The 16,918-nt window shown below is 46.2% G+C and overlaps 1 protein-coding gene across 1 annotated transcript in view; it reads right to left on the bottom strand.

The window, feature by feature from the left end:
• The window catches only part of LOC146832731 (myb-related transcription factor, partner of profilin-like), a 485,536-nt gene extending 471,403 nt beyond the window's left edge, over positions 1-14,133 (bottom strand). The window contains exon 1 of the mRNA XM_085604175.1: positions 14,012-14,133. Within this exon, the coding sequence (XP_085460301.1) occupies positions 14,012-14,070 (59 nt within the window). The 5' untranslated portion in view covers positions 14,071-14,133. The remainder of the gene's footprint in view (positions 1-14,011) is intronic.
• Between the last annotated feature and the right edge of the window lie 2,785 nt (positions 14,134-16,918).

The raw sequence follows: 16,918 nt of genomic DNA, 5'->3' as shown, positions 1-16,918 counted from the left end.
GGTTTTAGAGAAGGAATCGAGGGGAACAATATGGCAGCCTTCCTGCACAAATGGCTTATGGACACCTTCCCTGGGGCCCGTTTCTCCTCTTGCTTCGTGGTCGAAAGAGCACACAGGGCGCTCCTGGCGAAACCTCCAGAGGGTGCGAGACCCCGGCCAGTGATCGCAAGATTCCTTAACTTCGCTGATAGAGACTTAATATTGCGGGAAGCGAGGAAAATGGGCGAAATTCGAGTTGAGAACACCCATATAATGATTTTTCCGGACTATAGTCAGGAGGTCCAGAAGCAGCGGCACTCCTTTGACTCGGTGAAAGTGAAATTGAGATCGCTGAACATTACGTACATGCTGCTCTTCCCAGCAAAACTTAAAGTCATCTACATGGATAAGGCGCACTTCTTCAGCCATCCGGAGGATGCATGGCACTGGCTGGAGGAGAGACCGATCTTCAATGGTCGGGAAACGGCGGGGAGAGAGGAAATGGCGAGGGCGGCGCAGGTCGAGACGCGGGGGGGCACGCCAAAACAGCAGAGGAGGAGATCACGGAGACTTTACTCGAGGTACACAGGCACCCCATACCATCCCCGTACATCGGCAGGCTCCAGGAGGGGGAGATCGGAATCACCCGGAACGTCGAGGACGGCACACAGACCGCAGGAAGGGACACGGGGCCCGGCAGGCTCAGAAGGAGAAGGAGAACGCCGCGGGGACTCAGATGCGGAGGGTGAGGTGTCAGACATAGACCAGCACTCCTTACACCCACTGGAAACAGAGATCCGGATGCTGGAGCAGGACGTTTCCGACAAACACTGCAGCACAGTACCGACAACGCAAGACTCACAATCGTGACCCTGGAGGATGGGAATGATTGGACTGTCGGCCGGGACGCGGCCAGGACACGCAAGTGGCCAACACCCTTTCAGTTGTTGTTTCTGTTTCTTCTTTCTCCTCTTTTGATTCCTTCTGTTAAATCCCCTTTTTGTGTTTACAGTTACGGTTTATTTGGTAGGGGCAACAGTTCTGTAGAGGGAGGGTGAGAGGGGGGTGACAGACCGACTTCTACTAACAGCTTAGACCGTGATGGGGACGAAGCTGGAAGGGGAGAGAGGTGGGGTGGGGGGCGGGAGAGGGCACAGGGGACCGTTAACAAGTTGGGGTAGTAGGGAAGGGAGTTGGACAAGGGGTAGCACGAGGAGTCGCTAGCTGAGGAGGGGGAGTCAACACAGTCACACGCAGCCACTATGGTCGCCTAACGACCTCCAGAAGACCTACGCAGTATGGCAGGTACACTAACAAACACAGACGGTCCACACAAGGGGATCTCCATCATGACTTGGAATGTTAATGGTCTGGGCTCCAAAATAAAGAGGGGCTTAGTGAATTCCTACATAAAGAGGACCGCCCCGGACTTCGTCCTCCTGCAGGAGACTCACCTTAGGGCGGGGAAATGCACGTTTATAGCGAGGGGGAGATACACAGTTCTGCACCATGCGGGCTACACGTCTGGCGCCAGGGGAGCCGCAATACTAGTGAACAAAACACACCCCTTTACCGTAGCGCGCGCGTGGTGCGATCCACAGGGTACATATGTGGGAGTACAGGGAGTGTGGCACAGACAACGCATTACAGTCATCTCCGTATATGCCCCACCGAAACTCCAACCACGCACGCTCAGGGAGGTAGCGGCCATCTTGCTGGAAACGGCGGATACGATGCAAATAGTGGGGGGGGATTTCAATGCTGTCATGTCGGAAGAATTAGACCGCTCGGGGGCAACACGTGGAGGGGGGACACAAACAGCTCTTGCGAAATATGTGGCGGAGATGGGACTCACCGACGCATGGCGCTGGCGACACCCGACACGAGAGGCGTTCTCCTTTTACTCCGGGGCCCACAAAACCTTCTCCAGGCTGGATTATATTTTTGTTGCGAGACAGTATTTGTCAGCGGGAGATGAGATCATGTACAAGGCTCGGGGAATTTCAGACCACTCTCCCCTATTTGCGCTCCTAGGGAAAAGCACCGAAAGACGCGAGACGGAGTGGCGTTTGGCAGCCTGGGATCTGCAATCCCCTGAAATAGTGAGGGGTCTGAGAGCAGATATAAAAGTGTATGTAGCGGAAAACAAGGGCTCAGTGGAATCTAACATTGTATTCTGGGAAGCCATGAAGCCTGTGGTGCGAGATAGACTCCGAGGGAGACTACGGGATGAGCGCAGCAAACAGCACAGGGAGGCAACAGAGTTAGAAGCCGGAATCCTGACCCTAGAAAGACAATACCTTATAAACCGAGGGGAAGGGACACTACGGCAACTGCAAGACAAGCAGAAGGAGTATAGGGAACTGGTCTCTAATGAGGCTAAGACGCAAGCGCTGGCAACGCTACACCGCCTGTACGATGTAGGGGACAAGTCGGGCAAACTCATGGCCTGGCTCAGCAGGAAAGAACAAGCCGCGAGGTGGGTGGATCGTATCAGAGAAGATGGGGGAGGTCTGGAAACTACGGACAGGGACATAGCAGAAGCCTTCGCACGGCACTATGAAAACTTTTATAGGGGCCGGGACCTCGGGTCCGTAGACGAGGCCCTACTTTATATGGATACCCTGGCTATCCCGGTATTGGATGAGGAACTTAGCGCTCCTTTGGAGGCGGCGATCACACTGGAAGAGATCTCCGTAGCCATCAATAAATTAAAACCGGGGAAGACACCGGGGCCAAACGGGTTCCCGGCGGAATTCTTTAAAAAGACAGCTGACCTATTGACGCCTCACCTGTTGGCGCTCTATATAGAAGCATACGGAATAGGGAGACTCCCACGAGATCTAGAATTAGCAACCATAGTGCCGATATACAAACAGGACAAGCCGAGGGAGGAATGTGCATCATACCGCCCCATCTCCCTCCTGAATATAGAGGTCAAAGTATTGGCTACAATTTTAGCGGCGCGCATGCGGACGGTGATCCCAGACCTGATACACGCAGACCAATCCGGCTTTTTGCCGGATAGGGCGACAAAACACAACCTCCGCCGGACCCACAACTGGCTCCAAGAAATACAAGATAGAACGGAGCCGCACTGGTTCCTGTCCTTGGACGCGGAAAAAGCGTTCGATGCGGTCCACTGGCCCTTTCTCAGGGCAGTATTGAGTCGGTTCGGCTTTGGCCCCTGTTTTCAGAAATGGGTAGCGCTGCTATACGCGGCGCCGAAGGCAAGGGTGCGAGTGAATGGGTGCCTGTCGCGCGATTTCCGGGTTGAGCGGGGCACCAGACAAGGATGCCCGCTGTCACCTCTCCTTTTCACTCTCACCATAGAAATACTGGCGGCCAAAATTCGGCAGAACTCAGAGATCCATGGCTTCAGGTGTTCAGAGTCGGGGGATACCCAGGAGAAGGTTTCGTTATATGCTGACGATGTACTGCTGTATATCACGCACCCCGAGGTGTCCATAGGGCAGTTGTTTAGAGAGCTGGAAGATTTTGGGGGAATGGCAGGCCACACCATCAACTGGCATAAATCGGTCTTATACATGCCACGAGGAGCGGTACAGGGAGTAACGTTACCGGACCGTCTACTCACTACCGCGGAGGGGTTCCAGTACCTTGGGGTATATGTCACCCTGGACAAAAGGCTCTCGTTCCGGAGAAACGTGGAACGAATATTGAAGGAGGCCGTAGAGGATATGACAAGATGGAGACAGTTGCCGCTCACCCTCTTGGGGAGGGCGGCGATGTATAAAATGATTAGCCTACCCAAATTCCTCTACGCGCTTCAAAATGAGTACTATCCGCTTCCGCCTAACACCCTTACCAGAATACACGCTGACCTGCGGGCATTCATATGGCTGGACAAACAACCACGCATTGCGCTCCAGACACTCCAACGCCATCAATATAGTGGAGGGATCTCATTACCAAACCTAGAGGCATACTACTGGGCGGAACACCTGACCCCCATAAATGACTGGCTGCATGCTCCAGCGGACCACCCAACATACGCTTTAGAGAGGTATAAACTGTCCACACACAATATACTCCACTACCTGTATGGGGGGAAGGCGGAGAGAACGCTCCTGCCAGCGACTTTGATTTCGATTAGAGCATGGTCCCGAGCCTCCAGATCCACGGGATGGGAGGAGAAGCCAACACGTCAGACGCCACTGTGGCATTGCAAATGGTTAAAGGAGCTACATAACCTGAAAGGCTTCCAAAGGTGGGATGACATAGGGATCTCCACCATCGGGGACGTGATTAGTAAAGGGGAGTTGAAGACATTCACGATGCTGCAGGCAGAGTTCGGATTACACCATACACAACGATACAAGCACCTGCAGCTAGTACATGCTTGGAAGGCACAGCAGATATCACTGCAGGGCATACCGGAATATTCCCCGTTGGAGGGGAGACTCCTGCAGGGGCAGATGGTACACCAGGCGGTTTCACTTACATACAAAACCCTCACAAACAACATGTTGGGAAATCTGGCGAAACTCAGAGGCACATGGGAGGCAGAAGTAGGGCAGCTAGAGGACTTAGATTGGGAGCTGATATTGATGCACCCCCGAGAAGTCGCCATTAAATCACGGCTGAGGTTGATCCAATTAAATATATTACACAGGACATACTTTGACCGGAGACGTCTCCACAAGATGGGTAGGATAGCAGACGCCACATGTCTCCGATGCAAAACTGAACAGGGAGATTTCTATCACACTCTCTGGTCCTGCGAGGAAATTCAAACATATTGGTCTCACATTTTCACAGAACTGGGGGAGGTCCTGGGAATGGAGCTCGCACTAGACCCGAAACTGGCACTACTGGGAATGGTGACCGAAGTAGACCTGCCACGCCCACAGATTATTTTCCTGGGGTTAGCGCTGGTAGTGGCAAAAAGGGACATTGCGAAATATTGGGGGGTGGCGGAGCGGCCGGGGATAGAGGAATGGAGGAGAGGACTGGACCTTTATATGGCAGCAGAGCGAGTGACATACAAAGCGAGAGGCTGTCCCAAAAAATTCCGAAAGATATGGAGCAAATGGAGACAATACCATGGCCTAGAGGTGGGACCATAGGAGGTCGCCCATAGAGGGGTAGATGGCGGGGACGAGCGGGAGGGATCACCTGAATACGATGAGTACTTGTACAAGCAAGTGACACTGATTCATTTAGACACGCTGCACAGGCGAGATGCGATACTGTGTTATGGGAGGGGGGACAGACACGATTGCACTATACCCGAATACCACCGGCGGACTGGGGGGCACATAGCTGGCTGGGCATGGGAGCTGTCTGTCGAACCTGGAGGGAGACGTGCTATTAGTTTTGTAGGGAGTGGGAGGGGACGGGGGGGGGTGTTGTGGGAGAAAACATATAAAAGCAGGTTCGCGGGGTTCCATGTGCAACGCGCAACGCTGGACACACTTGCACGCTATTGGACATCCCTAGGTGTGCGGCCCGGCCGCAGGGTGGCGGGCATGTCGGTGGTACACCTATAACAGGATGTAAGTTTGACATGATGATATGGTAGTGCCACATTCGTAATTTTGTTCCATGCCTGCACAAAAATAAAGGTTTTAAAAAAAAAAAGAAAGTGGAACAAATTTAACACCTCTTCCTTCGAACATGCATTGAGGGAGCAGAAACCTACGCTAGATAACAACATTGACATAGCGAATAAGCAGTTCGAGGCCTGGATCTCCAAGGCTTTAGATAAAGTTGCACCTTGGTGCACTAGAATCCCGCAGAGAGAAAAAGTTACAGCACAATGGTTCAACGAGGAACTACGTATGGCAAAAAAGGATGTAAAAAAGCAGAGCGAACTTGGAGGAAAACCTATTGTACCAGATCCAAAGAAAAATACAATAGGGATTTAAAAGCTTATCATGCGTTGATAAAAAAAACGAGACGGGATTTCTACACGGATAAAATTGATAAGGCCGATAATTCCCACAAGAAGCTATTTACTATTCTAAAATTCCTCAAAAACAATGAAGAGGAAAGAGTTACTACCTCCTCCAAAGAGATCTGCAATGAAGTGGCGGATTTCTTTGCCAACAAAGTCACGAAGATTTACTCGTCTTTTGCGACAGAGGCCCAACTGGGCTGCAATCAGCCCACAGGCAGTCAGGGGGAGTTTACTGGAGTGACATTAAATGAATTCATAATACAGGAGAGGGAGGAACTTATAGTCACTATTAAGGTAATAAAATCGGGATCTCCCCGCGACCCAGCACGACCTGAAAGAGTACTGGTGGGGATTAACATAATCCTACCATACGTATTTGAACTTGTCCAACGTTCTTTTAGGTCTGGGATAGTTCCTATAAGTTGGAAACAGGCCATTGTAAAACCTCTGAGGAAGAAACTTTCTCTGGATTTTACTGTACTATAGAACTTACGTCCCATCTCATTACTACCTTTGATGGCAAAGATTGCAGAAAAAATCACCAATAAACAATTAGTGGAACACATCAACGCTAATAATATCCTTCATCCCTCTCAATCAGGTTTCAGGAAAGCGCACTCCACGGAATCAGCCTTACTAATGGCAACTGAGACATTAAGGAAATATGCAGATGAAGGGATGACAGCTGCGCTGATCCTTTTAGATCTGAGCGCAGCTTTTGACACGGTATCACCCCCCCTACTACTACAGAGATTAGAAGTTTGTGGCATCCGGAACAATGCCCTCAAATGGCTGACCTCTTTTCTATCCCAACGGAGCTTTCAAGTAGCCCAACTCTCACATTTATCAGACAGTCACCCATTAATGCAGGGAGTCCCTCAGGGATCTACTCTAAGCCCCACCCTATTTAACATATATGTGGGACCACTAGCTGAATGTGTACAAAAGCATGAGATATCGATCGTATCATATGCTGACGATACCCAACTAATCGTTATGCTATCCCAAAAGAGAGAACAGGCTGCGATCCGCTTTACAAAATGCCTTGAAGAAGTGGCAGGTTGGATGTCTGACCACTGTCTTAAACTTAATGGAAATAAGACAGAGGTATTGGTAGTAGGAAAAACACCTACCATCTGGTCTTCTGCATGGTGGCCTGAAACACTAGGACAAGTCCCCCTCCCTAAAACTGAAGTAAAGAATTTGGGGATCTGGGTTGATTCCAAACTGTCTTTCGACAGCCAGATACGCAAGGTTGCAGGAAAGTGCTATGGAGCAATGAAAACCTTGAGGAAGGTTATAGACCTGCTTCCACTAAAGGCCAGGAGAACCATAGTCCATGCAATAATCACATCTCAACTCGACTATGGCAACGTTTTGTATCTGGGTGCCTCTAAGAGAGGACTTATCAAACTGCAAAGAGTGCAGAATGCTGCTGCCCGCCTAGTCCCCAGTCTCCCTAGGAGAGCGAATACTAGAAGGGCCCTGGTTACCCTTCATTGGCTGCCCATAGAAAAGAGGATTCTATTTAAAGCAATGTGCTATGCTCATCGCATACTGACAGACAAAAGCCCCCTCTATATTCAATCACTTTTGTCAAGATACATCCCTGGTTGTAATCTACGGTCCAGAGATATGGCCTTACTGACTGTCCCTAGAATATTTAGAGCCAGAATGGGAGCTCGCTCCTTTAGGTACATGGCGGCCAAATTATGGAACACTCTGCCAATGACCATGAGAACCGAACCTAGCGAAAATACCTTTCGCAGATCACTGAAGACATGGCTATTTCTTAAAACAGATCTTTGATCGGCGCATAGCACTATATGGTCTACCCTTTGAATGTCTCAGCGCGGGGACACACCGATAGGTGTAAGCATGCCCTCTATAAATGAATAAATAAATAAATAAATAAATTTCCTTGTAGGATATTGATTGCATTTGTGAATAAAAAAATATTAAAATCTCCACCAAAAAGGTTGTGAGTGAAATAGCAGATTGCTTCACAAAGAATCTCCCTACGCAAGCCCCTGGTATCCTGGGTTAGTGTATAACAGTTTCCAATTTTTACCATCGTGAGTATTGAAAGAGTAGTGACACACCCTTGTAATCTTTTGTAGTTTTCATATTGTATTTTTGACTGGGTGGCTTGTGAAAATAGCAGGTCCCTCAATACATCATTATAATTCTAAAAATATAGCAGCACTTGTAACTATGTATACATCTTGCTTTGATCGATAAAAAACACAACTTCAACTTAACGGCTTACAAATACATAGTGGCAAATGTAACATAATATGACAATCTACCCCTAATATATCTAGTATTGTTTCTCAGAAAGAATTTGACAGAAGCTGCTGGGGATTGTTCAGTGGACCCTGTCAAAATACTAATTTCAAACAAAACTTTAAAAAACTCGAAGAAACCTGTATATATCTCCTCATGCTAAGATATTTAGTAATGGGGTGCTATTAAAGTTTTTTCAAATAGGACTTCCTTTGTGTGTTGGGCATAGAACCGTGAGTAGCTGCATATCACAACCATAACTGCCTAAGGTGAATTACATATGGAGACCACGGGTGCATAGTGTGCTTTTTGCAACTGATATTATTTTTCTACTTAGAACCATCAGACATCCAAGGGAATATTTCAGGTTTTTGAGCTGGTGGTTGAATATAAAATTGATTTGGGAATTGTGGGGCTGTAGCATATCCCACTCTATTGTCCAGATATCTGGGTATGATTACTGGTTGAAAGAGGAAAGCATGTTCAAAGGAAATTTCTGTCCTTTTCTCAATGCGCTAAAAGCAAAATTGCTTGGTGGCATATTTTTTCAGTTTCCATTATGGGTAGAATAAACCTAGTCAGCATAGTCAAAAAATGTATTATATTTATGCTTCTTTATTTATGTAAAACCATGTACATTTATTAGGGAACCTCAGCAGGAGAAATCAACAGCTTCCAATGAGCGGAAATTAACCCTAAAATCACATGGAAACAGATATTGCATACAAAAAAACAAAGTTGCCTTTGGTTCTCTTGGTCTCACTGCTGGGAGATAGTGGTACTGTGATTTGGCAAGCAAACATAGTGGTATAGCAATTAAGTTTCACATTTTTAGGTATTTGCATATCAGAGTTTTGAACTTCATTCCCCTGGTAACTAAAAAAAAAAAACAGTTATCCACTAATGGGTTAAATGTCCGCTTCATATACTTGAAGGAGCAGCCCTCTTCAAAATGATGGTAATCCTATGTTATTTGTGCATGCTCCAAAATTTCCCACTGCTGATTCCAATTATTTGGTTTGCTGGTGTCACAGCCCTAATTCGCTCCCTCTTATGGGGGGAGGGTCGTCTCCTAAGCATTGCCCTTGACATGTGCCGACACTCGGTATATGAGGGTGGGATGGGCATGGCGGATGTCAGGATCTGTTACTTGGCCTCACAACTCATAGTTATTTACGATTGGCTGACAGGGGGCTGGAGTGACCCAGCCTATTGATCAGAATTGACCGTGATGGATCCAGAAAATGTGAAGAGGCTTATAAATGGTAGACCCATTCCAGTTCATTACCCAGAAATTACAAACACCGTTTTGTTAAACTGGCACAGCACACACAGATTCATAAGGTGGGATAAAAAACTGACCCAACATACTCCTCTGTGGCACGGACAATAGCTTAGCCACACAACTCAACTGGAAGGATTAGGAAGATGGAACAAAATAGGGATCACTACCCTTGGGGACATTTTCAATGATCATGTATGAAATCATTCCACAATTTAAAACTTGTCTTTAACCTGTCACACACACAAGTCAACATATATTTACATCCCCGACATACACTATCAAGTCACTGCTCTGAGCTCTCTGACCTGCCAGAATATAAATTATAATTCACTGGAGGCCAAGTTATTGATGGGGAACCCGGACCGAGGCAGAATCTCTGGGATATACTACTGGCTAGGAAATAATGCCATGGATATGTTTGAGAGTCGTAAGCAAAAATGGGAGGGTTGTTTCGGACTCCATGACGATACAGAATAGAGAGAGGTGCGCATTCATGACTTAAAAATGTTTCGGTAAATACAATTACATGTATTCTCTGCTGGTCTAATTATTTATCAAAGTATTTACTAATGCTGATTCGTTTTTATTGATTAATTGTTTGTTTTCCGTTGACCTTTAGCTTTAATAATTATTAAGGCATTAAAAGACATTCCTCTTAAGCGATACTACTGGGCCTCCCAGTTGGCTGCCGTCAATCACGGGATGTATGGCCCTGCTTTGAACCCGGCCTTTGAGATGGACAAATTGCTATTGCCGGGCGGAGACTATAATCGAGCGCTATACTCGGGGTCCCTTGATGCGCGGTTGACGGGCCCGACGCGGGTCGCGGTACAGGTGTGGCATGCAGCAAATGCGGCGATGGGGTGGAGGGATCGTTTGACTCGGGCTACGCCATTGTATGCGTCCCAGCGTTTGGGTTATCTGTATACTACAAAAGGCTTTGATAAGTGGGATACGATCGGTATCAGCACGGTAGGGGATCTCTGGACGAAAGGGAAATTTAAGACGTTCGACATGCTGAAAACTGAATACCAGTTGAATGATAGGGAATACTATCGGTATGCTCAGATCCATCATGCCTTGTGTTCCGTGTTTTCGGACGTGGCGGCTATTCCGGAGCATTCCCCGTTGGAGGACAGGATATTGGACGGCTATGTGCCGGATAGCACCATTTCGCTGATTTATAAGAAGCTTATTAATGATCGGATGGGTTTGCTGGCTTCATTGCGGGAGACATGGATTGCCGACGGTTTAGAACTGGACGACGAGGATTGGGTGTCGGCGGTGGCCTCCCCGAAAGAGGTTGCTATCCCGGCCCGGTTGCGGTTCGTCCAGCTTAAAATACTCCATAGAGTGTACGTCACGGGGCCTGCTCGAATGCGTATGGGGTATTCGGTGGATGGTTTGTGTAAGCGAGGCTGTGGACTCCTGGGGAGTTTCCTCCATATCCTGTGGGAGTGTCCGGAGGTGACTCGGTTTTGGTGCAGAGTGCATGCGGTGTTAGAAGAAGTCACGCATGTTGCCTTGTTGCCGGAGGCACGAAGATGTTTGCTGAATGTTTGGGAGCCGACTGATTACAATGTGACGCAGAATCAATGGGTGACTCTGGGCTATATGGTAGCGAAGCGTGACATTGCACAATTGTGGGGCTCCCAGAGGCCACCCACGGTCTCCGAGTGGAAAGAACACATGGACTGGTGTATGTTCAGAGAGAAAACGGTGTATGTGGCGAGAGGCAAGCCTGGGAAGTGGATTAAGGTGTGGGGTCCCTGGAACTCCTATCGTGGAGGTATATGCGCCCCGCCTCAGATGTGTGAGATAGATGCCGCTCTGTCTCCCTAGCCCGCGCATTCCTGTATGCTCCTGCGACATGCAAATTTGGTTTCTTCGGCCTTGCCCCCCCCCCTCTGTCTACCCGGGTTGGATTACTCCCTCGATACGAGGGGCACATGCTACTGCTATTAATTTCCTCTGCCTTGTGTGTTTGTTGTTTTTCGTTTCCTAAAAATATGAAACCTTTCTTGTTTGTTTATGGACTGCGGTTGCAGCCGACTGCGATGATTAACTCTCCAGTGACCCCTTTTTTTGTTGCTTCATCGATGTGAATGTTCAGCTGTGCCTAGGGTTACACTACATTTTAGCGGCCGGCCTGTTGGTTGTAGGCCCATACTTGTATTTCTCTGAAATTGTAATAAAGGTTTAAAAAAAAAAAAAAAAAGGACATTCCTCAATGAAGAAGAGGAAACTTTGAAAAGCATCAGAAAATACAAAAGATAAATTGATACACTTTGGATTATCTTTGTAACAACGATGAAACATTGAGGAATATTATATTTAAAGAGATTATGAAGCACAAGTACAACAAATAAAGGGAAAAATAATTTTGCTGGACTATCCCAAGAGTAGTAATGTCAATGTGGATTCATGTTTGGAAGACAGGATCCCTAAACTCCCAGAGTTCATGTAGGTAATGTTGTATTGTAGCTTTGATGGATATTGGCAAGGGTGCAAGATACATTGTGATCAAACGGTATGTATGTTTTATAGTACAATAGCAGCGGTATGAAGGGACTGGCTATTGCCGAAGAGTTCCCACGAGGAACAGGGTCAAGACTGATTTGCATATGGCTGGGTCTGAACTGGGGTGGCGAAGTGATCTAAAGAACGATGATGGATTCAACTCAGATCAAATAGTGACTGTGGGTGAGTGTCTGAAAAGTTTCAGTGCTCTGTCCATCACCTCCTTGTGTTTGTATTGCCTCAGAGTATACAGCCTGTATTTCCCTGTATTTCTATGTCCACTTGGAGAGTCAATGTGAAAAACTGAAGGGAGCGACAGACTCCATTGCATGCAACTGTGAGAAGCAGAGTTACAGTGGAAAAAGTACACAGCCATGAGGTTTGGAGCTGTGGAGGAAGGCCGTCAAATATCCAAGTAGATTAGACCATACGAGTCAATATAAGAAAAAGCCTATTTCCTGTAGAGGAGATGGCGCCTGTCCGTCTGTGTTCTCAGTTCTCACTTGGATTTAACAGGTGACTGCTCAGAGAGCCTGTGCAGAACCTTGATGAGTGCCCCTTGCCTGGCCACCGCAGAGACTCTCACTATGACGATTCACTTCCTGCTACAAAGACATAGTCCCAGTTCAGCCTGATTTGTAACATAGAATGCTCTATCTTTAAAGAATTTCGAATTTTATTTAAATAATTGCTAAGTTAAAACCATTGCAATAAAATGTAAATACATGAATACATGATGTGCCTAAAATTAGTAATTCTAAAATTAAATCCTTACATTCGAATTTAAAGACTATCTGGCCACTCTACTGGACTTTACTACAGATTTGCTACACAATAAGCCACGAATGAAGCAAATACATTTGTACACTCCACTGCCACAGGGGCTGGTAGCGGACACCACTCCTGTAGGCCGAGAGCTGCCCTGCTTTGAAAGAAAGCACATGTGTGCCGTACTCTGCTTCCCAGAAGACTTTTGACTGAGAGGGACAAACGCTGTTCACAAACTGAGGAGACAGCCATCAATGGGGCTGTGGCTAGTTTTGTCTCTAATATTTTCGACAATGATTCATGGAAATAGTGTTTCTAAAGCCACTGAATCCGATGATTTAGGGGTTAGCCACCCAACCACTTTCTCAGTTCATAAAATGTGCATTGCATTTACCAGAAAATGAGTTTGAGTTACAGACTGGAGTCAACAAGCCTGATGTCCACCTCTCGAGACATCCAAACCAGCAGAGGAAAACGGGACTGCCTCAGGAAGACAATACAGAGGCTCAGATGACACAAGTAGCACAAGCAGCATGGCCCACACACATCTTACTGATAAATATATATGACACTACAAGAACAATTAAACGCTTACAGGCTGCCATTGCAGAAACAAAGTATAACAAATGGAAGACATTCCTACAAGGGCAACAACACTGACAGTCAGCCACCAGGACAACAATGCATGTCTTATCATTCCCTTTCGCCTGAACATGAATTGGGAAGATGCACTGCTGGGTTACAGAAACATCCTATTGACCACACTAATCACGGGAGCAACGAATCTCGTTCATATGGGTCACAATGGCTTGCGATTAAAATTATTTAATTTCCCAACCTAGTCAGTCTTCTAAATGATGTCCTGCCTGGATGTCAAATCTGTCGCTCATCAATAAATGCAGAACCTCTTGCTCTAATAGAAGAGACAAGAAAGATTCCCTGATCAAAAGTAAGTTCCATTTTCTTTAGCATGAATTGTAAGTCCAGAATCCTTTGGCACACATTGATGCCCATACTTAGTATCCAGTGGCTGACTTTATGTTAAAAATATTGATTGCTGGAGGAGATCTAAACTGACAATCAAGTCCTATTTCAAGGTGCTAAATATTTCAGTGCTTTCTTTACAAGCTAAATGTCAAGCACAGGACTTCACACTCCAAATTCTTCAAGCCTTGGTATGCTTAATGGGAACACAAAAGAATAGATCATATGTGCAGCACAGGGTATCAAAATTGAGTTGCCATTCTTACCTTTTGAGGAAGCATCTGAGCACTGCGCATTCATCCACCAAATACACACCAGCGTCCATGTTGTTTGGCTGGTTAATAATAGACACTCTCCTGCAGCAGCAAGTTGGAAACTCACCATTGCCACACCACAGTTGCCATACCAGAGAAATATGAGAGATGGAGAAAGAAGTGTAACAACTACGTCAGCATGCAGCTCCAAGTAACTATGCTATTCAGCACAAACAATCCCAGTCTACTAGTAGGTGTTCAAAAGAAATGTATCCATGGTACATGGAATCCATCACCTGCCTGGTACGTGTGTTCTCGTGAAGGTGCACAACAAATTAAAAATAAATGTTAGGCAAGCCCTCACATGCCAATCTAGGTGTCATGCTTCATCATGGGGTTCCCTCATTCATCAGAAATGATCATGGTAATGAATGGGCTCTCTGTGATTGTAGGGAGTACTTCTGGAAGTGGTGATCGTGTGGGGATCGAAAATATTGGGCTTAAAATATCCAGGCGTTTCTGAAGAGAACTGCTTTAATAATTGAGAAACCAGGAGGTGGTTATAATCAATGGTGCGATGCCCAGGAGTGCAATTCCTCCTGCATCAAAAGGTCGACATATTTCTGCCATGGATTGGCCCCAATGCAGTCCCTGACTTACATTAGAACCAGGAGCCTTCTGTGATTTAACATTCATTCCCACTCACACATCAGTTATACTTCAATCTTGATGAAGCATGAGTCTAGTTTGGAGTGTGAGGGATCACCTAACAATGTTTTTAATTTGACAATAAAGCAACCAACAGCCAACCTTGGTCAAGCACTTAAATTCCATTAATCATACGTTTTAGGATGAGTGCAACGTTTTCCAGCATCTGCTGTTGAAAGATGCTAATTAAACATAAAGATCCATAAGAAAAAAAGGGAAGGTGCACTCTATCAATAGTCAAAAGCAACCCACACTTGTATTTCAGAAAGTTTTTCTTCTTTTAATTTGAAGACGCTTGATAAAACACAGGCACACAGCCAACGCGTTTCATTCCCTAGTGCCTTGGGAACTTCGTCAGGGCAATACAGTTTCAAATAGTATTCGTATAAAAGAACACTCAGAACATATAATGAAGATCCTTATATTCCAAAGTTCTGGGGTATAGTTCGAACCCACAATCAAGACCTTAATAGGTATAAAAGCAAACATCCAATGTATAAACACTTCGGTGATTTGGTAGTCCCGAGCGTATGGGAACCGTCCCCAATAGGTATCTATATTTAGACACGTGTCACCCAGCCGGTACAATCGCTGTTTTCACCGATATTTAATTTTGAAAACAGCGATTGTACCGGCTGGGATCTTCATTATATGTTCTGAGGGTTCTTTTCTACGAATACTATTTGAAACTGTATTCCCCTGACGAAGTTCCCAAGGCACTAGGGAACGAAACGCGTTGGCTGTGTGCCTGTGTTTTATCAAGCGTCTTCAAATAAAAAGAAGAAAAACTTTCTGAAATACAAGTGTGGGTTGCTTTTGACTATTGATAAAGTGCACCTTCCCTTTTTTTCTAATGTTTTTAATTTGTTGTACACCTTCCTGAGAACACACACACTGGGCCGACGAGGGGTTCCATTTAGCATTAATAATTCCTTCGGAACACCCATCAGTAATCCACAGCCGATTTTAAATATGTAGAAAAATAAATACATTTAGGTGTGATGAAACAGAATATTACAGTACATAGTCAAACTGTGCTCATAAAGCAAATATGATATGAAAAACCATGAGCTTCAAGAGGTTTATGAATACTTTTCATCTTCTATATTACATCCAACTGTTTCATTAAAACATGGCATGCGTTGTGCATTGTGCATGGTTCCAACACTACACGAGATTAAACACCATAAGTAATTACGCAACAACAGCACACTGAAGTATGCAAAATATCTCATTTTAAAGTCAGTCCATTTCAATGAGCACTAGGGGTAATTCAGTGGAGTCATTTCAAGTGCTATCAGGATTATAGGGTCGAGTTGATAGAATCCAATTGGATGGGGCACTAATGATAAATGAAGCACTGTGTAACTTTGTCTTTAAAAGACCCCTGGGCAAGTCCTCCAATTAAGCTTTTATGTGCTTCAACCTAAAACCCAAATAGTTGACGCCTTTCTTCCAAACGTTATTTTCAGGTTCTCATCTGGACGAAGGACTGATCATCGCATGTGGAAGGACTCATTCTCAATCAGCGTGAAAAATCACTGAATATATTCAAGTGTTTCTGCAAAGTCCAGTTGCCATCTTTCCACACAGATATCGAATGCAAACCATGCTCACATTATTGGTACCAGTGACATGCACATTTGAGTGAATGAAGATTTCTTCAGGAGGTTGGGTCGGCTTCCTTCTTGCGCTACACTTCAAAAGTGGTGGCTGATAAGTACAACTTAGAGGGGTTGGGGGCCCCCCCACACACACACATTCACACTCACACCCATGTATTCATATGCAGGCGCGCACACACCCATTCACAAATACACATACATTCATACATACATGCACTCACCGTACAGTCAATAGAAACACAACACTTACCTGCTGCAGGTCCCGGGGAGGGAAGCCTCGGAGGTGCCAGATGGGTTGGGACTGCTGCCTCCCCTCGTCAAAGCGAAGGATGGGGTCAGAGAGACTGCTGACCCCACTCACTCTGTGACAAGGTGTCAGTGATAGACACTCAGTCCTGGGCACTTCAGGGCTTAAAAGTGAAGCACCCAGATACGAGGCTATCACTGACACTCCCATCGTCACAAGGGGGAGGGCTTTGAGGCCCTTTGCCATGCTGAGGAGCTCACGCCCACAGGAGATGTGACATCCTCAGCCCAGCAAAGTTCAGCTCAGGCAGCCAGGAAACCTGCACAGTTAGGCAATGTC

The sequence above is a fragment of the Triturus cristatus genome, chromosome 5_1 (genome assembly GCF_964204655.1).
Source record: "Triturus cristatus chromosome 5_1, aTriCri1.1, whole genome shotgun sequence".
In the NCBI taxonomy this organism is placed as follows: Eukaryota; Metazoa; Chordata; class Amphibia; order Caudata; family Salamandridae; genus Triturus; species Triturus cristatus.
The sequence above is the reverse complement of the archived record's forward strand: the minus strand, read 5'-3'. Positions and strand labels throughout refer to the sequence as shown.